This window comes from Oncorhynchus masou, chromosome 24 (assembly GCF_036934945.1).
Source record: "Oncorhynchus masou masou isolate Uvic2021 chromosome 24, UVic_Omas_1.1, whole genome shotgun sequence".
NCBI classification, from domain to species: domain Eukaryota; kingdom Metazoa; phylum Chordata; class Actinopteri; order Salmoniformes; family Salmonidae; genus Oncorhynchus; species Oncorhynchus masou.
Window position 1 is genome coordinate 95,342,486 of NC_088235.1, and position 24,141 is coordinate 95,366,626.

The 24,141-nt window shown below is 42.9% G+C and overlaps 1 protein-coding gene across 4 annotated transcripts in view; it reads left to right on the forward strand.

Moving 5' to 3' along the window:
* The first annotated feature begins 14,750 nt into the window (after positions 1 to 14,750).
* Positions 14,751 to 24,141, forward strand: part of LOC135513076 (pre-B-cell leukemia transcription factor 1) — a 113,272-nt gene continuing 103,881 nt past the window's right edge. For all 4 annotated transcript variants that reach the window (XM_064935756.1, XM_064935757.1, XM_064935758.1 and 1 more), the window contains exons 1-2: positions 14,751 to 15,368; positions 16,913 to 16,986. In XM_064935756.1, the coding sequence (XP_064791828.1) occupies positions 15,184 to 15,368; positions 16,913 to 16,986 (259 nt within the window). In that variant the 5' untranslated portion in view covers positions 14,751 to 15,183. The remainder of the gene's footprint in view (positions 15,369 to 16,912; positions 16,987 to 24,141) is intronic.

Sequence of the window (24,141 nt, forward strand, 5' to 3'; positions counted from 1 at the left end):
AGATGCCATATACACTGCTCAAAAAAATAAAGGGAACACTTAAACAACACAATGTAACTCCAAGTCAATCACACTTCTGTGAAATCAAACTGTCCACTTAGGAAGCAACACTGATTGACAATACATTTCACATGCTGTTGTGTAAATGGGATAGACAACAGGTGGAAATTATAGGCAATTAGCAAGACACCCCAAATAAAGGAGTGGTTCTGCAGGTGGTGATCACAGACCACTTCTCAGTTCCTATGCTTCCTGGCTGATGTTTTGGTCATTTTTGAATGCTAGTGGTAGCATGAGATGGAGTCTACAACCCACACAAGTGGCTCAGGTAGTGCAGCTCATCCAGGATGGCACATCAATGCGAGCTGTGGTAAGAAGGTTTGCTGTTTCTGTCAGCGTAGTGTCCAGAGCATGGAGGCGCTACCAGGAGACAGGCCAGTACATCAGGAGACGTGGAGGAGGCCGTAGGAGGGCAACAACCCAGCAGCAGGACCGCTACCTCCGCCTTTGTGCAATGAGGAGCAGGAGGAGCACTGACAGAGCCCTGCAAAATGACCTCCAGCAGGCCACAAATGTGCATGTGTCTGCTCAAACGGACTCCATGAGGGTGGTATGAGGGACCGATATCCACAGTTGGGGGTTGTGCTTACAGCCCAACACCGTGCAGGACGTTTGGCATTTTCCAGAGAACACCAAGATTGGCAAATTCGCCACTAGCGCCCTGTGCTCTTCACAGATGAAAGCAGGTTCACACTGAGCACATGTGACAGACGTGACAGTCTGGAGACGCCGTGGAGAACGTTCTGCTGCCTGCAACATCCACCAGCATGACCGGTTTGGCGGTGGGTCAGTCATGGTGTGGGGTGGCATTTCTTTGGGGGGCCGCACAGCCCTCCATGTGCTTGCCAGAGGTAGCCTGACTGCCATTAGGTACCGAGATGAGATCCTCAGACCCCTTGTGAGACCATATGCTGGTGCGGTTGGCCCTGGGTTCCTCCTAATGCAAGACAAAACCTTATGTGGCTGGAGTGTGTCAGCAGTTCCTGCAAGAGGAAGGCATTGATGCTACGGACTGGCCCGCCCGTTCCCCAGACCTGAATCCAATTGAGCACATCTGGGACATCATGTCTCGCTCCATCCACCAACGCCACTTTGCACCACAGACTGTCCAGGAGTTGGCGGATGCTTTAGTCCAGGTCTGGGAGGAGATCCCTCAGGAGACCACCCGCCATCTCATCAGGAGCATGCCCAGGTGTTGTAGGGAGGTCATACAGGCACGTGGAGGCCACACACACTACTGAGCCTCATTTGGACTTGTTTTAAGGACATTACATCAAAGTTGGATCATTTCCATTGATATTTAATTAGAATATTTCATTCATTCAGATATAGGATGTGTTATTTTAGTGTACCCTTTATTTTTTGAGCAGTGTATATTGGCTAGGTATTAAAACCAGCATTTCTACATGTTCTGCCTGCTGCCACTCAAGGTCAATGGATCGCAAGGGCGACGGAAGGCTGAGTCAGCTGTACTGTTCTGTACTGTTCTGTACTATTCTGTACCTTTCTGTACTGTTCTGTACTGTTCTGTACTGTTCTGTTGCCTCTTCATTCATCTCCTGGTTTGATTAAAGCTTCATTTAAGGCTCCACCGTTAAATACTATTTTTTGTTGTTACATTAAAAAAACTAAGAGTTTGGGATGTATGCAAGCTGTGTTATTCTGTGCATCGAATAGAGCTCAGCTCAACATGGCATTTTATTACGGGTCTTTCTGCAGTGATGTATCCATAAAGTGTACATCACTTTCTAATGCTTAGCTCAGAGAAAAAGAGTAGGTACTCTACTGAACAAATAATACTTTGTGTCTATCAGCAACATGAATGCTATGTGTTGCGAGAAGCTAAGTGCATGGATGCATGTCACACACATTTTGTACAAAAACCTTTATGCAATTGGGGCCAGACCAAGGAAACACAATCAACACCGCAAATGAACACCGTCATGACGGATGTGACAGGCAGCTTGAACCAACACCCTCAGACATGAATTGCTAAATAAAATAAATCAAAGACTCTGTTTAAATGGTATATAACTGGTTTCTAATGTTATACAACTGGTTTGTAATGGTATATAACCGGGATCTAATGGTATATAACTGGTTTCTAATGTTTATTGTGAACCTGGTAGTTTGGGTCCTGGATGCTGATTGGCTGAAACAGCATTTCAGGTATGTGAATATCAGACAATATACCATGGGTATGACCCAAAAATACTTGTTTACTGTTCTATTTATGTTGGTAACCAGTTTGTAATAGCAATAAGGCACCTCAGGGTTTATGGTATGTGGCCAATATACCACGGCTAAGGGCTGTGTCCAGGCACTCCGCTTCATGTCGTGCTAATAACAGCCCTTAGCCATGTGTATATTGGCCATATACCACACCCCCCAGGCCTTATTGCTTGAATAACAACATGTATCTGAGAGAGAATGTCACCTCAGTGGTTAAGCTATGAAATCACAATGATGCAGCCTTCAGCTACCAGTCAGATGTTAACAGTTGGCTGGATGTCCTTTGGGTGGTGGACCATTCTTGATACACACGGGAAACTATTGAACGTGAAAAACCCAGCCGTGTTGCAGTTCTTGACACAAACCGATGCACCTGGCACCGAATACCATAACCCGTTCAAAGGAACTTCAATATTTTGTCTTACCCATTAACCCTCTGAATGGCACACACACAATCCATGCCTCAATTGTCTCAAGGCTTAAACATCCTTCTTTAATCTGTCTCCTCCCCTTTATCTACACTGATTGAAGTGGATTTAACAAGTGACATCAATAAGGGATCATAGCTTTCACCTGGATTCAGCTGGTCAGTCTATGCCATGGAAAGAGGTGTCCTTAATGTTTCAGTGTATAGGGTGCCATTTGGGACGCAACCTGAGTGTAATCAACGTCTCTAAGCTGTGAAAAGAACATGTGAGATGCCTGTGATACACTACCTGTGACAGTGGTTGAGCTGGTTGAGCAATGAGGCCTGTCGTGTTCTGGGGCCCCTGTCCAAGCACAGTGAGGTATCGATCCTTCCAGACCTCCCTTCCCCAATGTACTCCACACTCCGGTTCTCTCTTTCGTTCTCCCACTCTGCTCTAATACCAGCTTCTGTCCTGTCTCCCCTTCCAGACCTCCCTTCCCCAATGTACCCCCTCGTTCTCTTTCACTCTCCTTCGTTCTCCCACTTCGCTCCAGGTTTTATCATTTCTCCCTTCACTCTCATTCACAGTTCACACCCCAGCAGCCTTCCCCACAAAGGAGACCCCAAATGACTTAACGTCCTCAAAGGGAGGTCCCCTGCTTACTTTGTTTTTCTGCTCCACTATGTGATTGATGTGACTGATGTGCTGTATGTGTCAAGACTCCTGACAGTATGCAACGCGAGAGGAACGGTGGGTCTTCTTGATGTTATCAACAGCAATTACTGGACAGAAACTATTACATCACAGACTGTTACTTTGTTTGATTAGTCTCTGTTGACATACTTGGATTTGGTTCTATTAGTCTCTGGTGACAGACTTAGATTTAATTCTATTAGTCTCTGGTGACAGACTTAGATTTAATTCTATTAGTCTCTGGTGACAGACTGTTAGATTTGGTTCTATTAGTCTCTGGTGACAGAAATTAGATGTGGTTATGTTAGTATCTGGTGACAGACAGTATGATTTGGATCTGTTAGTCTCTGGTGACAGACTGTTAGATTTGGTTATATTAGTCTCTGGTGACAGACTGTTAGATTTGGATTTATTCGTCTCTGGTGACACAGCTCTTTGACCAAGATGGCGTAGCAGTAAGACGTCCTGTCGTGTCGTGTCCCTTGTATATATCGTTTTTTTTGGTTTTTACATATTTTTCTTCGCATATCTTTTAAAACGTTTTGCTAAACCTCAGCTTCCAAATACTCTCCTGCAACCCGCCTCACCCAATGTAGCTATTTTTCCTATTTTTCCTAAAGTATTTATATTTACTTCGGAACCGGAACCCAACAACTGAAGCTAGCCAGCTAACTACCAGCTATGCTAGCGGTCTTCAGCTAACCGGTCATCAGCTAACCTTTAGCTCGGAAAGCTTTCGCCAGTTCGAACAACGCGACTCTAACCAGAGCATAACGGACCTATTTATTTTTTATCCCCGGATTCCCACCGTAAACGGAACATTTTTTTCAGCTGGATCTTCACAACTAGCTATCTAGCTAAACTGCAACCCCGGATGATTACTCCTGGCTAGCGTTTCCACCCACTTAGCTTGAAGCTAGCCCGGCCAGAGCCCCTGTGCTACCACCGTAGCATACTCCTGGGCTACAATACCTACCACCGTAGCATACTCCTGGGCTACAATACCCGGACCCACGACCGGTCTATCGATGTCACCGCATGAAGAGGAATAAACAGACTCACCCCATCGCGACGTCCCCCAAAGGCTAACTCTCTCGCCCTTGCTATCTCCTTGCTTGCTAATTCGGCCTGCTAACTGCTAGCTTGTTTAGCCCCGGTCCGCTAACTGCTACCTTGTTTAGCCCCGGCCTACTAACTGTTAGCTTGTTAGCACAGGACTGCTAACCGTCTGAATCACCGCGTCCCAAACACTCACTGGACCCATATTTACTCTCTATCTCTTTTCGATTTTTAATTTGTTTATGCCTTCCGGTAACCTGCCTCACCCAATGTGATACGGAATCGCTATTATTTTTAATTTTTAGAACACACTCAAGAACGTCTAGATGCTAACCAGCTAACTAGCTACAAGCTATTTAATCATTGTTAGTTTTTTTTAACCTGGATAACACTCGCCAATCCAGCTTCCCTGCCCCCTGGACACTGATCACTTGGCTACATAGCTGATGCACGCTGGACTGTCCATTAATCACGGTACTCCATTCTGCTTGTTTATGTTTTATCTGTCGGCCCCGTTGCCTAGTCAACGCCATTTTACCTGCTGTTGTTGTGCTAGCTGATTAGCTGTTGTTGTCTCACCTACTGTTTTAGCTAGCTTTCCCAATTCAACACCTGTGATTACTGTATGCCTCGCTGTATGTCTCTCTCAAATGTCAATATGCCTTGTATACTGTTGTTCAGGTTAGTTATCATTGTTTAGTTCACAATGGAGCCCCTAGTTCCACTCTTCATACCCCTGATACCTCCTTTGTCCCACCTCCCACACATGCGGTGACCTCAGAGATACAACCTCTCTCATCATCACCCAGTGCCTGGGTTTACCTCCGCTGTACCTGCACCCCACCATACCCCTGTCTGTGCATTATGCCCTGAATATATTCTACCATGCCCAGAAACCTGCTCCTCTTATTCTCTGTCCCCAATGCTCTAGGCGATCAGTTTTGATAGCCTTTAGCCGCACCCTCATACTACTCCTTCTCTGTTCCGCGGGTGATGTGGAGGTAAACCCAGGCCCTGCATGTCCCCAGGCACCCTCATTTGTTGACTTCTGTGATCAAAAAAGCCTTGGTTTCATGCATGTCAACATCAGAAGCCTCCTCCCTAAGTTTGTTTTACTCACTGCTTTAGCACACTCTGCTAACCCTGATGTCCTTGCCGTGTCTGAATCCTGGCTCAGGAAGGCCACCAAAAATTCAAAGATTTCCATACCCAACTATAACATCTTCCGTCAAGATAGAACTGCCAAAGGGGGAGGAGTTGCAGTCTACTGCAGAGATAGCCTGCAAAGTAATGTCATACTTTCCAGGTCCATACCCAAACAGTTCGAACTACTAATTTTGAAAATTACTCTCTCCAGAAATAAGTCTCTCACTGTTGCCGCCTGCTACCGACCCCCTCAGCTCCCAGCTGTGCCCTGGACACCATTTGTGAATTGATCGCCCCCCATCTAGCTTCAGAGTTTGTTCTTTTAGGTGACCTAAACTGGGATATGCTTAACACCCCGGCAGTCCTACAATCTAAGCTAGATGCCCTCAATCTCACACAAATCATCAAGGAACCCACCAGGTACAGCCCTAACTCTGTAAACAAGGGCACCCTCATAGACGTCATCCTGACCAACTGGCCCTCCAAATACACCTCCGCTGTCTTCAACCAGGATCTCAGCGATCACTGCCTCATTGCCTGTATCCGCTACGGAGCCGCAGTCAAACGACCACCCCTCATCACTGTCAAACGCTCCCTAAAACACTTCTGTGAGCAGGCCTTTCTAATCGACCTGGCCCGGGTATCCTGGAAGGACATTGACCTCATCCCGTCAGTTGAGGATGCCTGGTCATTCTTTAAAAGTAACTCCCTCCCCATTTTAGATAAGCATGCTCCGTTCAAAAAATGCAGAACTAAGAACAGATACTGCCCTTGGTTCACTCCAGACCTGACTGCCCTCAACCAGCACAAAAACATTGTGTGGCGGACTGCAATAGCATCGAATAGTCCCCGCGATATGCAACTGTTCGGGGAAGTCAGGAACCAATACACGCAGTCAGTCAGGAAAGCTAAGGCCAGCTTCTTCAGGCAGAAGTTTGCATCCAGTAGCTCCAACTCCAAAAAGTTCTGGGACACTGTGAAGTCCATGGATAACAAGAGCACCTCCTCCCACGGTCACCACCGATAAATCCATGATTATCGAAAACTTCAACAAGCATTTCTCAACGGCTGGCCATGCCTTCCGCCTGGCTACTCCAACCTCGGCCAACAGCTCCGCCCCCCCCCGCAGCTCCTCGCCCAAGCCTCTCCAGGTTATCCTTTACCCAAATCCAGATAGCAGATGTTCTGAAAGAGCTGCAAAACCTGGACCTGTACAAATCAGCTGGGCTTGACAATCTGGACCCTCTATTTCTGAAACTATCCGCCGCCATTGTCGCAACCCCTATTACCAGCCTGTTCAACCTCTCTTTCATATCGTCTGAGATCCCCAAGGATTGGAAAGCTGCCGCAGTCATCCCCCTCTTCAAAGGGGGAGACACCCTGGACCCAAACTGTTACAGACCTATATCCATCCTGCCCTGCCTATCTAAGGTCTTCGAAAGCCAAGTCAACAAACAGGTCACTGACCATCTCGAATCCCACCGTACCTTCTCCGCTGTGCAATCTGGTTTCCGAGCCGGTCACGGGTGCACCTCAGCCACACTCAAGGTACTAAACGATATCATAACCGCCATCGATAAAAGACAGTACTGTGCAGCCGTCTTCATCGACCTTGCTAAGGCTTTCGACTCTGTCAATCACCATATTCTTATCGGCAGACTCAGTAGCCTCGGTTTTTCGGATGACTGCCTTGCCTGGTTCACCAATTACTTTGCAGACAGAGTTCAGTGTGTCAAATCAGAGGGCATGCTGTCCGGTCCTCTGGCAGTCTCTATGGGGGTGCCACAGGGTTCAATTCTCGGGCCGACTCTTTTCTCTGTATATATCAATGATGTTGCTCTTGCTGCGGGCAATTCCCTGATCCACCTCTACGCAGACGACACCATTCTATATACTTCCGGCCCGTCCTTGGACACTGTGCTATCTAACCTCCAAATGAGCTTCAATGCCATAAAACACTCCTTCCGAGGCCTCTTAAACGCTAGTAAAACCAAATGCATGCTTTTCAACCGATCGCTGCCTGCACCCGCATGCCCGACTAGCATCACCACCCTGGATGGTTCTGACCTTGAATATGTGGACATCTATAAGTACCTAGGTGTCTGGCTAGACTGTAAACTCTCCTTCCAGACTCATATCAAACATCTCCAATCGAAAATCAAATCAAGAGTCGGCTTTCTATTCCGCAACAAAGCCTCCATCACTCACGCTGCCAAACTTACCCTAGTAAAACTGACTATCCTACCGATCCTCGACTTTGGCGATGTCATCTACAAAATTGCTTCCAACACTCTACTCAGCAAACTGGATGCAGTTTATCACAGTGCCATCCGTTTTGTCACTAAAGCACCTTATACCACCCACCACTGTGACTTGTATGCTCTAGTCGGCTGGCCCTTGCTACATATTCCTCGCCAGACCCACTGGCTCCAGGTCATCTACAAGTCCATGCTAGGTAAAGCTCCGCCTTATCTCAGTTCACTGGTCACGATGGCAACACCCATCCGTAGCACGCGCTCCAGCAGGTGTATCTCACTGATCATCCCTAAAGCCAGCACCTCATTTGGCCGCCTTTCATTCCAGTACTCTGCTGCCTGTGACTGGAACGAATTGCAAAAATCCCTGAAGTTGGAGACTTTTATCTCCCTCACCAACTTCAAACATCTGCTATCTGAGCAGCTAACCGATCGCTGCAGCAGTACATAGTCTATTGGTAAATAGCCCACCCATTTTCACCTACCTAATCCGCATACTGTTTTTATTTATTTACCTTTCCGCTCTTTTGCACACCAATATCTCTACCTGTACATGACCATCTGATCATTTATCACTCCAGTGTTAATCTGCAAAATTGTAATTATTCGCCTACCTCTTCATGCCTTTTGCACCCAATGTATATAGACTCACCTTTTTTTCTACTGTGTTATTGACTTGTTAATTGTTTACTCCATGTGTAACTCTGTGTTGTCTGTTCACACTGCTATGCTTTATCTTGGCCAGGTCACAGTTGCAAATGAGAACTTGTTCTCAACTAGCCTACCTGGTTAAATAAAGGTGAAATAAAAAATAAAAAACACTGTTAGATTTAGTTCTAGTAGTCTCTGGTGACAGACTGTTAGATTTGGTTATATTAGTCTCTGGTGACAGACTGTTAGATTTGGTTATATTAGTCTCTGGTGACAGACTGTTAGATTTGGTTCTATTAGTCTCTGGTGACAGACTGTTAGATTTGGTTATATTAGTCTCTGGTGACAGACTGTTAGATTCGGTTATATTAGTCTCTGGTGACAAACTGTTAGATTTGGTTATATTAGTCTCTGGTGACAGACTGTTAGATTTGGTTATATTAGTCTCTGGTGACAGACTGTTAGATTTGGTTATATTAGTCTCTGGTGACAGACTGTTAGATTTGGTTATATTAGTCTCTGGTGACAGACTGTTAGATTTGGTTCTATTAGTCTCTGGTGACAGACTGTTAGATTTGGTTATATTAGTCTCTGGTGACAGACTGTTAGATTTGGTTATATTAGTCTCTGGTGACAGACTGTTAGATTTGGTTATATTAGTCTCTGGTGACAGACTGTTAGATTTGGTTATATTAGTCTCTGGTGACAAACTGTTAGATTTGGTTATATTAGTCTCTGGTGACAGACTGTTAGATTTGGTTATATTAGTCTCTGGTGACAGACTGTTAGATTTGGTTATATTAGTCTCTGGTGACAGACTGTTAGATTTGGTTATATTAGTCTCTGGTGACAGACTGTTAGATTTGGTTTTATTAGTCTCTGGTGACAGACTGTTAGATTTGGTTTTATTAGTCTCTGGTGACAGACTGTTAGATTTGGTACTCCGTTTCTGGGATTAGTCCAATAGCTATAGTTCTATGTTCAACACAGTTCCAGTAGCTGCAGGGATATAGATCTGTCTCCTTCATACTGACTGGAGATGACACTGTTTCTATTTCTTGTTATCATTGATGGATGAATTACTATCTTCATTGGCTGATGGATTGATACACTCAGCCCCGCCTCTGTCTTGTAAAAGAATGTATCATGTACCGATATATATCTGCTACTGCCTCAGGGGAGGGTTAGGGAAGGGCAGACATCAATGTGTTCATCTCATACCATCTATTGTTTTGAGAAATAGGGACAGTATCTGAAATGTAGCCTACTGCACCACTGTGTCTATACTGCAATGTTCATTTTTATATTAGTATTGATGAAATGGATATAATATTTATGCTTTACAGTGTAAAAGTATTGTGCAGTCATTAGAAATCATAATGATATGTCATAATATCATATTATGTTTTGCGGTACACAATTCCAGAGAAGGAAAGTCACAAGTCTTTGAGAGTCAGCAGCATTAAGTCAGTCGTCTCAGTAAACATAAAAGCAATGAACAGCTGAGGCCTCATTCCCACGCTCACACTGTCACATGGACTCTCTCTCTCTCCCATCCCATGTCATTAAAAGGACCAAGTAATACAGTGACTGTTCTTCCACGCTGCCTGATTAGATGTTTCTTACATACTTTGGGTGAGATCTCAATCCTTTCCCTTTTTTTAATCTTACAGTATTCTACATGACACTCAACAAGAACAAAAGAAAAACTAAGAATGTACACAGAAAAATAACTTACATAGCTAAATAATTAGCATAATAATATACTACAGGCAGTGTGTGCGGTATAGCTGTACCAATCCCCCTGACTAAAACAAAATCAGAGCCCAAACAGGTGGAGACTGGCGTGGGTGGACGGAAAACAGGAACATGTCACAAAGAAACACAAGCGCATAGCTTGTGCGGCCATCAGAGGATGTGTGTGTGCAGAACTGGTCATCTAAATAGGCCGCAATGGTACTACAGCCATTTCCTGCAGTCAAATGACCAAATCGTCATCTAGTGGCCTCATGGGTGGAGTGTTATTCATATTTTTCATTTTTTCATATTTAATAAACATGATTTTAAAAACCCACTGAAAATCCGGTGATTTTATGTCAAACGTTTTTGTTATATTTCAGTCTTCTCTGATATACACTGAGTGTACAAAACATTTAGAACACCTTCCTAATATTGAGTTGCACCCCCGCCCCCTTTTGCCCTCAGAACAGCCTCAATTCATTGGGCCATGGACTCTACAAGGTGTCAAAAGCGTTCCACAGGGATGCTGCCCATGTTGACTCCAATGCTTCACACAGTTGTGTCAAGTTGGCTGGGTGTCCTTTGGGTGGTGTACCATTTTTGATGCACACGGGAAACTGTTGAGAGTGAAAAACCCAGCAGCTTTGCCATTCTTGACACAAACCGGTGCGCCTGGCACCTACTATACTACCATACCCTGTTCAAAGGCACTTCAATCTTTTGTCTTACCCATTAACCCTTTTAATGGCACACACACAATCCATGCCTCAATTGTCTCAAGGCTTAAAAATCTTTCTTTAACCTGTCTCCTCCCCTTTATCTACAATGATTGATGTAGATTTAACAAGTGGCATCAATATGGGATCATAGCTTTCACCTGCATGCACCTGGACAGTATATGTCATGGAATAAGCAAGTGTTCATAATGTTTTCTCTACTCAGTGTATATAAAATGCAACATTGCGATGCAAACACAAAATATGATACATTTCAACTCTATTTATCTGACATGGTACAGGTACATGTATATTAGTATTTTTAAGCCCTTATTAACCATGTGTATGAGGTGTATACTTTTGTTTCAAAGTCTTGTTTAAGACGACCAAGAAAAACTCTGTGTGACCCTGATTTAGTCCACTGCAGTATTCATGTAGGGTGATGAATCTAATTGGTGCAATATCAGCTATTGCTATCAACTGATGCAAACACTCTGGTTTCCTGTCTGAACTGGCTTCGCTTGATAAGAAGCAAAGCAAAAGCCCCTATTCACTTTACTGAAATAGGGCGTATTCTATCCTTAGAGAGAACGTCCTCGATCAACAGTTCCCATCCGATGCTCTGTGTTTTATGGTTCTAAAAGGAGTTGTGAGGGGCTAGGCCTGCTGCTCTGCCCCCACCATGGTGTGATATTTGACAGGACTGTTAGAGGCTGCTGCTGTCATTACTTTTAATAACTGGAATTATATTACAGAGAATCGTGTTAGCCAGGGCAATATTGTCTCATATGAAATTAACCAATGCATTGCCATGGCAATTTATATTGTACAACTGATCACTGCTGCAAATAATGTAGCTAATTGGGTTATTAGCATTTTCTATTGTATTCCAGTTGGTTTGTGCAGCATGTACATGTGGTCTTTCAAGACTGTGGTTTTAACTATATGGCGGATTAATAGGTAATCCGTATAACGTACTTTAAATCATTCATTTGATTCAATATTAATCTCTTGTTGGTTTATATGTTTGGTGGCCATGAATAGAATTTAATAACATAAAATAGCATCAGCACATGTTTAGATAGCTAAATGTCTTGGCTGATAAGAGAGCTCAGCAGATGTTACTCAGTGTAAATGTCTGGTGCTGAAACACACAATCCCCCTCAGGTATTTTCAGTGTGTGTAGGTGTGTGTAGGTGTGTATGTGTGTATGTGTGTGCGTGCGTGCGTGCGTGCGTGCGTGTGTGTGTGTGTGTGTGTGTGTGCAGACAGGAAGAGCTAGGACACAGCTCTGCAGCTTGCTGGCTTCACCAGGGACTGTGGGAGAAAGAGTCTGACATGTCACTGTCAGTACAGCTCAAACTCAATATGCTAAACAGCTGTATTCCAATGGGCTCAGGTCATGTGTATATTTTTTTGTTATTCTTGTTATAAAAATAAAACACTTGGCGTGATTATAGAAAAAAATATATATGATAAAGCACATTCATCTTAGAACACTGTTGGGTTTTAGGGAACATATATGATTTGATAAAAAATGGAAGTGCATTGCTACTCTAGACAATATTCACCTATGAGTATTATATTCCATACCAACAAATCTATTTTTTAAATCTGAGTGCAAATCTAGCTTCCTGAATAGTACAGCATTGTTCATACTTAACATCCACACTCAAGAGCCTGGGCTCTTCCTCCAACAAGATCTCAAAGTGTGAAACTGTTTGACTTCAGTATTCAAGAGTCTTTTTTTGGGGGGGGGGGGTAAACATCACATTTCGACAGTTATGTATAGGCATTAATTCCAAAATAGTTAAGTTAAAGGTTAAGGTTTAGGATAGGGTTAATAAATACATAAAAACCGTGTGCCTAGCACTGGGATTGAACATACAGCCTTTGGAGCTGGCATGGTTAAGCTCTTCCACCATCTCCATCCACAACACCCTAGAAAGCCGAAAGCCTTCTTGATGGTAATAGCGCTCATCATTGGTTCTAGTGGATGGTTTTGAAGGCATCTTCCGACGTTCTGTGAACCTGGGCAAACATTGAATATCGCCTTGGATCTGGAGTGACCTGGCTGCTCCCTCCCCTCCCCTAGCTGTGTACGCCCACTAAAGCAACAGGAACAGTGGTACTATTGACTGAGGGCTTTGAATCGGGCTGTGTTCCAAATGGCAAACTGTTCCCCATAGGGCTCTGGTTAAAAGTCGTGCCCTATAAAGGAAATAGCGTGCCATTTGGCACACAGCCCTGTGCTGTGCTGCCTGGGCCTGAAGGGCACTTTTCAGCCTGGCCAGACACACATGGGCCTTACTGCTTGGCTGCGCACCATGGGTCACCGGCTTACATTAGGAGCGCCCAGCCAAACCCAGCCATGCGCAGCCCTCCAACATACAAACAACATCTAGGCCTACCTACCTGAAATAACATAAACACTGTGAGGGCAGTGTGCATTCTCAATGCACCACAATTCAAGTGTAAATATGCACTGAAATAGGCATGGTTATAGGCTACTCTAATCAAATGTTACATTGTATCAAACTAAATATGAATAGCCTATTATTGTAATAATGTTGTTATGCAATTTTTGCCTAATGTATTTCAGTGTGATCATTCTACTTTAGTAAGTGGATTCTTCTTCTCTGGCATACATTTTTAAATAAGTACCTTATCTTTCTACACTGAACAAAAATATAAATGTGTTGTTCCTATGTTTCATGAGCTGAAATAAAAGATCCCAGGAATGTTCCATAGCGCAAAAAGCTTATTTCTCTAAGGACATTGAACAGAAATGCACAGAGATACTGTGAAGAGATCCTGAGGCCCATTGTTGTGCCATTCATCTGCCGCCATCACCTCATGTTTCAGCATGATAATGCACGGCCCCATGTCATAAGGATCTGTACACAATTCCTGGAAGCTGAAAATGTCCAAGTTCTTCAAGAGCCTCCATACTCACCAGACATGTCACCCATTGAGCATGTTTGGGATACTCTGGATTGACGTGTACGACAGCATGTTTCAGTTCCCGCCAATATCCAGCAACTTCTCACAGCCATTGAAGAGGAGTGGGACAACATTCCACACGCCACAATCAACAGCCTGAACAACTCTATGTGAAGGAGATGTGTCGCGCTGCATGAGGCAAATGGTGGTCACACCAGATACTGACTGGTTTTCTGATCCACACCCCTAACTTTTTTTAAAGGTATCTGTGACCAACAGATGCATATCTGTATTCCCAGTCATGTGAAATCCATAGATAAGGGCCTCATGAATCTATTTCAATTTACTGATTTCCTCATATGAACTCTAACTCAGTAAAATATTTGAAATTGTTGCATGTTGCATTTATATTTGCGTTCAGTAGAATACTTTTCCTTAAATGAAGGAGATGGTTGATTGTTTTGATTAGTGTAGGCTACTGCACTGTAATAAGTCTGCTTCTTGGCAACAGGCAGAGGATTAAATGGACTGGTGTGGAGAGGAAGTGTTGATGCTTGTGTGGTCAGAGGGGAAAACTACCGCAGACCTCTTGTGTCAACCCACTATTATTTATTTGTAGTTCAGGTTCTATCCATCACAGGGTTGCCACTCTGAACTGTCCCAGTGCTTACAGCTGGCCACATCTCCAAGCTTTGCTCTTTCACACAGCGCTATGATTGACGTTTCACGAGAGGCACCTCAAGGTGGGGCTAAATGGTCTCTATTCCCAATCATGTCGCGTAGGCGGAGTCTGACTTTTATACTCTCGCTATGTGCTGCCTTCCAGTGACTGCCGTTCCGTACTGTATGCAACAAAAGCAAGCGGATGGAATAAATCGAAATAGCCTTGAAATTCAGATTTCCATAACTCACCTTAGATACGGCGCTGTCTCTCGGAGAAAACGGGATTGTGTTTCGGGAAGACACAGGCTCTGACACATGAAAAGAAGAAGCGTCCAGATTCATAGTTGGAGTTGAAGTCTGCTTATCTTTTACACGCAGTCTGATCTGCACAAGGCAGCATTTCAGATCAGATTTCAGATTCACTTCAGACCAGCTGGAAGAGCAGAGAGCGAGAAAGAGGGCTTCCCCTCTGGCTCTGTGTCTTGGAAAACTCCGGAGCGCGAGAGTGCGAACCAGAACGTGGAACTCCCGAACCCGGGTGGGAAGGAATTTGGTCAAGGATTCTCTTTTGTGAGATTGACGCGAAGGTGAGAGATTATAAATAGATCGGAAGAAATGGACGAGCAGCCGCGGTTGATGCACTCTCATGCGGGAGTAGGGATGGCAGGGCACCCCGGCTTGTCGCAACACATGGAAGGCACGGGAGGAACGGAAGGCGATGGGAGAAAACAGGACATTGGAGACATTTTACAGCAAATAATGACCATCACAGATCAGAGTCTGGACGAAGCTCAAGCCAGGTAAGGGGCCAGCTGTGCGCAGTAGCCTACCTTGTCAACATGGACAAGGAATGTGTGGCAAACTACTGTATGCATTCAATTACGATCGATAATAAGACATTTGAAGGCAGTCAGATTTCTAGTGAAAAATATAATATTGATGAAATGGAGAAGAATTACGCATTCGAGCCCATCAGCCCATAATGATAACCCGGCGAGCGCGCATTTGGAGAAATAATAACACCCACAGTGCAGCAGACTACATTTCAACTTTGAAGTTATCTTATTATTAGTACAGTGGACATATCAATTGTTCATGAATTTCCCAAAATTGTATAATATTGCAGCAGTATAACGTATAACGTAGATTCAAAGTGTTTTCACTATAGATTCAATGTGTTTTCACACTTCTGACAAATCAACAACGACGTACAAATCTGACATCTCAAGTTTGTAGATGCGATTTGTCATAACAATAACCAGCATCACATTGATTGACAACATCATAATTTCGATGAACTTTTGTGCAAGCACAGCTCTCTCTCTCTCCCTCGCTCTCTCTGTCACTCCAGTCAAAATTCAACAACTGATAAGGCATAGCCTAAATTTAATAGAAATCTAGAATAGGCTATTTTTTATTTTTTTTATTTTTTTATTTATTTATTTAACCTTTATTTAACCAGGTAGGCTAGTTGAGAACAAGTTCTCATTTGCAACTGCGCCCTGGCCAAGATAAAGCATAGCAGTTCGACACACACAACGAGACAGAGTTACACATGGAAAGAACAAAACATACAGTCAATAATACAGTATTATAGGCTATAATTTGTTATTTACATGGGCTATACGATGGATTATTCATCGTAATTGAAGATAAATCATTTGCATCCAGTTATTAGATATTCAGTTGACACAGAAGCTAATGCGAAGTGCGTTGAGGCGCGGTGCGTGTAGGCTGTGTTCAGCCTTCACCGTGGAGGGCGAGCAGCTGAGAGGAATCTTTCAAAATACAATGAAACTCTTTGGACAACCTTTTTCCACTGTCCTGTGTTGCACTGCGATGAACATGACTGTAATTTATACAAATTCAACAACAAACAAGACATTTAATAATTGTTGATAATACTTAACCATTCTAAACAACATAATACATATTCAAAATTGTTTAGAAATTATTTTTGGTATTGTTGCTCAATCAGTCCAGGACATAAAAATGTGTTGCATTACATTTTTAGGTAGTAACAAGTATCTATATATTACAGTTTACTTTCTTTACTTGCTTCCAATAATAATAATAATATAAATATTAACAATAATAATAGTAATATAAATATTAACATGTCATTTTAAATATTACATATGCTATCTTAAGCACGCATATTCAAATACAGCAGGTTAGCAATAAAAGGTAGACGCGTTCCGCAACATTTACCTCACATATTTGCCTGTCTACATAATTTGCGTCATAGGCTAAATGCTTCAATAAAACCATTCTAACTATGTTATAGGGCTAACGCCTTTAGGATTGATGTGATTTGTTGAAGTTACTTTATTTTGTTTTATAGGAAACACGCCCTGAATTGCCACAGGATGAAGCCTGCTCTCTTCAACGTCTTGTGTGAAATTAAAGAGAAAACAGGTAGGACCAATGCGGTTTCTAAAGTTATCTACTGGGCTATTGAATGCACGTCAAATACAGACCTACACAATTTGAACGGAAAACTATATGCCTACTAACCACTTAGAAAAACTAAAAGTGCCTTCTTCTTCGGCTACAGAAGCCCACGTAAAGGGGACGTTGTATGCGCTCTGTGTAGGACTCATTAATATCTCCAGAGAAAGCGCGTTTTGCCTTCAATTCACAGCCATTCACATAGATGAACTTGTTGCAGCCAGGGCAGGCATGTTTTTCAGTGTGCTTTGAATTACATTCTTATCTGAGAAGAGAAATACAAATTGGCCTATTTTGCAGACCTGTGTTTTTACAATGTGCACATGTTTTGGGAGTGCAATCCATTTTGTGCTATTACACAGCCCTACAGTCAGTGCTACTTCATTGAAAATCTTTTCCAATTATAGTGTCAAACATCTAAAGGTTTGATGGTGTTGATGATGGAAAGTGTTGAAAGCTAAATTACCGTCTTCATCATAATGTTTCCCCCTTGTGTGCTAGCTGTCAAATCTCTCTGCTGTGTGTCTCATTTAATTCACTTGTGTGTGTCTCTCCATTTGTCTGTGCTGTTGTGAGAGACCTTGTCGCCAGAATAATTTCACTAAGAGCAGATGTAGTGACATCAGACTTAGGGAGAGGCAGAACATACCTCCTCTATCCAGAATACAAACCCCTGTTCCCTTTGACATTTCTGAAATTGGCACAGATAGAATTCAGAGCTGCTCAGGAGCGATAGTGTGTATATATCTCCTCTGTTATTTTCCCCTTCTAAGATATGGCGTGAAATGAGGACTCCTTTAAATTTGTACTTGTGAGATATTGAGATGCTATCGCTGTCCGGGTTTGATGTGGAAGCGACTCCACTGTGTTTCACAGTCATTAGTGCATGAAATAAAATGGGATAGATAGAGGATAAAAGAGAAATCATTTTTATTATCTCTCCGCTCTCACTTGGTCCATACATCACGCTTCACTGCTGTGGAGCTGTGTGTGGAGGTGATGGGTTGTGTTGTATATTTTATTCCCTGTGTGTATGTCAGTCTACTTTTACATGATGTTTTCATTTTCAATGAAGTTCAACCCCCCGCCACCTCCACTCCCCAACAATCCAGTCCTCCTACCTCATGTAGCGCACCCTCAATTGGGCCAGTGTCTAAGGGGAGCAGGGGGCCTTTTGAGGCCTGCTGGCTCTCTTTCCTTTCTCTGTTGTCTTGGTAGGGTTTTGGAGGGGGAGTGAGTGACACAGTTATGCATAGAGGTTTACTCCCTGGCGTTTTTCAGAGTTCATCCAAAGTTTGTCTCCACATGGAGTACAAAGTCACTTGGATCTGGTCCTGTCTGGGAGTGCTGTGCTTTCTCTCTCATCTCTCTCAGCTGGCTAGGACCCGGCCATCCCAATAGCCCAGGTTTCTGTTTCTCCTGAAGGAGAGTGTCTCTGAGTCTGACCACCTCTTCTCAGAGGAGGTTTAGTTACACATACCTGCAGTGTTTGAAGGAAATTAAGTTTATTATATCAATTGAATATAGATGTATGATATACTACTGTATATACAGCACATGGTTCTGAACATCTCTACCCTTTCATGTACTGTATGAGACATTGTTTCATCCGCCCTCTAGTGTTGCTGTATAAGGTGTTAGAATTAACTTGTCAGAAGTAGTTTTGAAAATATTTTTGAAAGGGGTCAGCTGCTGAAGCCCAGAGCACATCTCTGTTAAGTAAACCAAAGTATGTGCCAAAGTATTAAAAACCCTATGATTCTCTCAGTAAGAAAACACACCTGTTTTTTAAACATTATTACAACAGTACAGACTACAGACTAGCCCCAGTGAAGCTGTGTTGAGTTGAGCACGGTTTCTGTTAGGTCTTAAAGTAAATAAAGCTCAGAGCAGAACTCACTGACTGCACAGACCTCTGCTGCTGCTACTGCTCTGGAATCTGTCTTGTTTTTCACCATTAAATATGTCTGAATGCACCAGAGACATTAAGGCTATTTCTAGAGTGTTTTTTTACACCACATGATATTCACTGAGGATAACTGTGTTGTTAATGGCTTATTGTAACATATATGTTTTTCTTTCTGACAAGACTATCATTTGCCATTTTTATTTATTTGTAGAATTTTGTCATAGCAACATTTGAGAGCTGTGAATTGATATAATAACTGCATATATTACATTCAAATATATATATATTTTATCAGTAGTATTATTTTTATTGAATTAAGTAGCTTTTATTTCAAAACCTTAATTTACAGTTTTTTGTTTTTATAAATATGTGTATTTATTTTTGAATTTGGTTTTAGTAAACAGGATTATCTCTCCCCTCCATCTCCACTAACACACTTTACGTCTCTGACTGTCCCCAGTACGAGAAAAACTGACATCACCTGCAGGCGTCAGGAAAGAATATAATGTCATACTCAGGCAGGCAGGACAGGCAGCCAGCGTTGAGTAACTCCTGAACTCCTGACCCACTCTGTGTTTCTACTGGGATACTGTGGTGTGGTGAGCGATCAGTGCCCAGCAGAATGACTACTCACTATAAACAAGCACACTGCTGTGTACTGCTCGCACCCCGGAGGAAAGGAGAAGGAACACTTTATTTCCACCCAGGGTAGGCATCTTTCTTTTCTTTTCTTCTTTCAGACACTGGTCTCTTTTTTCCATCCTTGACTGCTTAGTTTCATCCCGATCATATTTTGGTTTTCTTTCTCGACTTAAAGGAATGTTACTTTTCACTCAGAGGTAGTGTGTGTGTGTGTGTGTGTGTATACAATACTTGATAAAAAGAGATTTACACCTCACCTGTATGGATTATTACATTTAAAAACTGTTAGATTTTGACACACACTCCTAAGGTTACTGTTGGATTAGTGTTCACTGTGAGAAGAATAAGAAAGAGAAGTTGAACTCAGTGTTAAAGGTCTTGTCTGTGACAGTAGGCTACAAAGTATCCACCCTGAGCCACGTCATAAGAGGTATTGGCACAGGGTGCTTTCCAAAAATACATCCAAATAATTTGACTCCAATGCTACTGCGCCATGAAACTTTAACCTTCTGCAAACTCAATGCATTATAGAATATACGAATGTGACACAACTCAATCTTACATCATGTTCATAAAAATATTTCTAACTTTATTAATCATGAGATGAATGTGGCAAAATGGGAGATAAGTGTAATTAAACCCTAACCATGTCTTCAACACAACATTATAAAACTAAATGTAAAAAAAAAATGTTTTAATCATTTATTTTAAAAACATTTCCACAGGTGGTTTTTGGAACTGGTCTAAAGGACCTTGCTTCTCCTTTTGATGAGAAAACTGTTGACATCATCCAAAATGGTGCTTAAGAAAATTAGCTAAAATGCATTGACTTCTATAAACACCTCGTCAACGTCATAAATCTCCAACAGTGTCAAACATAACCTCTCTGCGACACTGAGACACTTGCTCAGTAAATGTAGGATATGTCCCAAATGACACCCTATTCCCTATATAGTGCATTACTTTTGACCAGAGGCCTATGTGCCCTGATCAAAAGTAGTGCACTATATAGGGAATAGGGTGCTATTTGGAACGCATTCCTGCTGCTCTGACTGGCTGTTTTTTTTTCTCTCTCAACCTCAACAAAAGGCCAGTTTTCTGGTGGCCTTGTTTGAATAGTGTAAGGTTTCACGCCTGGGGGATGCTCCATTTATACAAATGACTAGCGGAGTGATGTAATGTTATTTTTTGAATGGTGAAATGTAGTTTTTCTCAGAGGGCAGCGGAGTAATATTTAACACGGGTGAAATTAGCCAGAGATCTGATTATAGAGGATATGTCTCAAATGACAACCTATTCCCTATATAGTGCATTACTTTTGACCAGAACCATATGGCCTCTGGTCAAAAGTAGTGCACTGCACAGGGAATAGGGTGCCATTTGGGACATAGTCAGAGAAGTGTATTGGGATGCAGTCAGAGAGATACAGTACACTACACTACATTGAGTTTTCAGTCCATTCAGATGGCTTAGAATCTGCATATTTTTACTCTAGAAAGTGCCTCCATTCCCCAGAGTCCAGTCAGAACCCTACAAACCACAGCACACCATCGTAATATAAACAATTTATGTTAGCCGTCATTATCCGCAGAAGCAAACCCGTTTTTAGCTTTGAACCCCAATGTGGTATAGAAACCCATAGGGATTTACAGTTTGACTGTATATACAGTATATATATATTTTTTTGATTAGCAGATGAGTGTATTTTGAGAGTGCATTGCCAATGCCAAACTGCTGGTAGTCAAAAGGCTAATATTGACATATCAGTTCGCTCTCTATCTAAATCCCTCTGGTGTCACTTTAGTAGTATGCTTTTTGTAAGTAGCAGGGAACATTTACTATACAGTGCACTATGGTCCCTATGGGCCCTGGTCAAAATAGTGCACTATCAAGGGAATAGGATGCCATTTGGGACACAAGCATAGGCTTGGCTGGGGCCTGTTCAGAGCTAATGTCAACAATTCATTTTATTTATCCTTTATTTAACTAGGTAAGTCAGTTAAGAACAAATTCTTATTTACAATGACGGCCTACCCTGGCTAAACCCAGACAATGCTGGGCCAATTGTGTGCCACTCTATGGGACACCCAATCACCAGGTACTGCAGTGAAACCTCTTGCACTGGGATGCAGCAGTGTCTTAGGCCACTGCGCCACTCGGGAGCTGAGCGTAACAGCTTATTTCCATCCAATCAAAACAGGAGGACATCTACTCAGATATAGAATGTTGTGTCGCAGTGATATGCATCCCCCTCCTGTCCTTGTCTGTCAGTGCACTGACTGGGAGTGTTGATGTTAATACATGCAACAGCTTTTGTCTTTTATCCAGCCTGCTCCTCTATGCTGACACAGCAGTATTCAGAGAGAAAATGTGTGTGTGTGTGTGTGTGTGTGTGTGTGTGTGTGTGTGTGTGTGTGTGTGTGTGTGTGTGTGTGTGTGTGTGTGTGTGTGTGTGTGTGTGTGTGAGAGAGTGTGAATGTGAGTGTGTGTGTGTGTTTGTTTGTGTTTGTTTGTGCATGTGCATGTGTGTGTGTGTGTGTGTGTGCATGTGCATATGTGTGTCTCTGTGTGTGTATGTATGTGTGTCTGTCTGTGTGTGTGTGTGTGTGTTCTCCACAGCTGCAAGCACTGCTGAAAAAAGTCCTGATGGTGGTGACCGTGAAATTGATCTAGCGGTTTCACGTTGAGGTGTTGTTTCTCCCCCTCAATGTTTTTCTGTGATGTTATCCCAGTGATGATGACAGGGAGCAAGTGTCTATGTTGCGTGTGAAAGCGAGTAAGACTGAAAGACAGCGAGGACTGAGAAATAAGAAACACAAGAGGAAAGACCCATGTAAGTCAAATTCCTCTTTCATAGGCTGGTGAGCTAGCTACTAAAATTACTGTCATTTTTCATGTTACGGCATCAGGGAAATGTTAAATGCTATTCATTAAAAATGAAGATTATGCGCTTGCGGTCTCCAAAATAAAGCATATCCCAGTCATTGGGGTGAATGAAATGTATAAAATGAATAACTGGTTGGATTTAGTTCTCATGGCTCACCAGCCAGAATTAACAGACCACAGCATCCACTGCTGTAAGATGGGATATGGTGGTGTACATCTGACTCTGCTTGCTTTTTTTACTCCTTTTTTCAATAATGATCTCTGTAAAGATATGTGGTCTGCCTTGGCTCTTTTTTTGTGTGCTGCTAGCTTCCTCTAATATTTATTCAAATCAACAAATTTGTTATGTACATTAAATTGAACATGCAACGGCACTTTCGAATGTGGTTGCCATACCAACCCCCCAGGAGTTCATTTTCCTTAATGCAGGGCTCTGAATCTCATTTCCTACACACTCCCCTGCTGCTAAGAGCTGCTCTGAGCAGGCGCTACCTCCAGGCTTCCACTGTACCGCTGATGGAGCACCGCTCCACCGACACAGCCTTCAAACGCTAGAGCTTTTATCCAGAGAGATGGAGAGAGGGAGGGAAAGAGGGAGAGCGGGAAAGAGAGGGGGAGAAAAAGAAAACAGAGAGAGAGAAAGAGAGCAGGAGAGAGGGAAAAGGGAAAGAGAGCGCAGGAGAGAGGTAGACAGAGAGGGAGAGGCCTCTCTCCGCGCAGTGGAAATGACACAAATTAATATACACTACTTAAACCAGACTAAGATTAATGGTTGCCTTTCGCGGCAGCTTAGTCCCACTGTCAGTTGCCGGGTGCTCGTTGGATAAAATCAACACTAATCAACATTTATTCCCCTTTTGCCCTGGGCCCTCAGGATTCTGGCGGGCGGCAGGACTGTGTTACCCCCCTCCTCCTCCCCCTCTCTCTTCCCCCCGCCTCCCCGTCTGTCTCGCTACGCTTTTCACCTCCCATCCAGCTCCTCCATACATCACCCTGCTCCCTCCTCCCTCCCTGCCTCTTTCCGGCCTGGCTCCTCACAGGGGAGAGCCAACTCCCATCAGGACACATTACAGTCATGATAGATTTTCTCTTTTCATTTGCATCTGATATTTAACACTTAAAGCAGTTGCTCTGGCACTTTACAGTACAGGAGCTGCGTGTGGTCTGTGGATGGTGTGTACGGTGTGTATATTTTTATGTGTGTGGGCATTACCTGTTCTCAATCTGCTATTGCATTATCACTAACAAGATATTTGTTGTGTTGTGTGAATGCATTATGTACATATCTGAGTGGGTTTTCCTGAAAACAGAACTATGTATGTGTGTGGCCCATTGCTAGGAAACTGAGCTCTTTCCCAATAGGCTTGTATTTCCTTCAGGGGGAAAGACATTGCAATTAACATTGTATATTTTTGTCCTCATTTCAAAGAAACATAATATATTATACATTTCTGCGAAGTTTATCAGATTATGATGTTACCTTTTATTAGTGTTGACACTATTGTGTTGTACTACATATTTTACATGTATGTAGACCGAGACCAAAGATCTGACCGTGTTTGACTAAACTGGAATTATTGTAAGATTATTGATTATTTTAGCATTCATTAGGTTAACCACAACCAGACTGCCTCTCACATCACCTGTAGAGTGAATCATTGTACAGATAATATTGTTTTCACGTC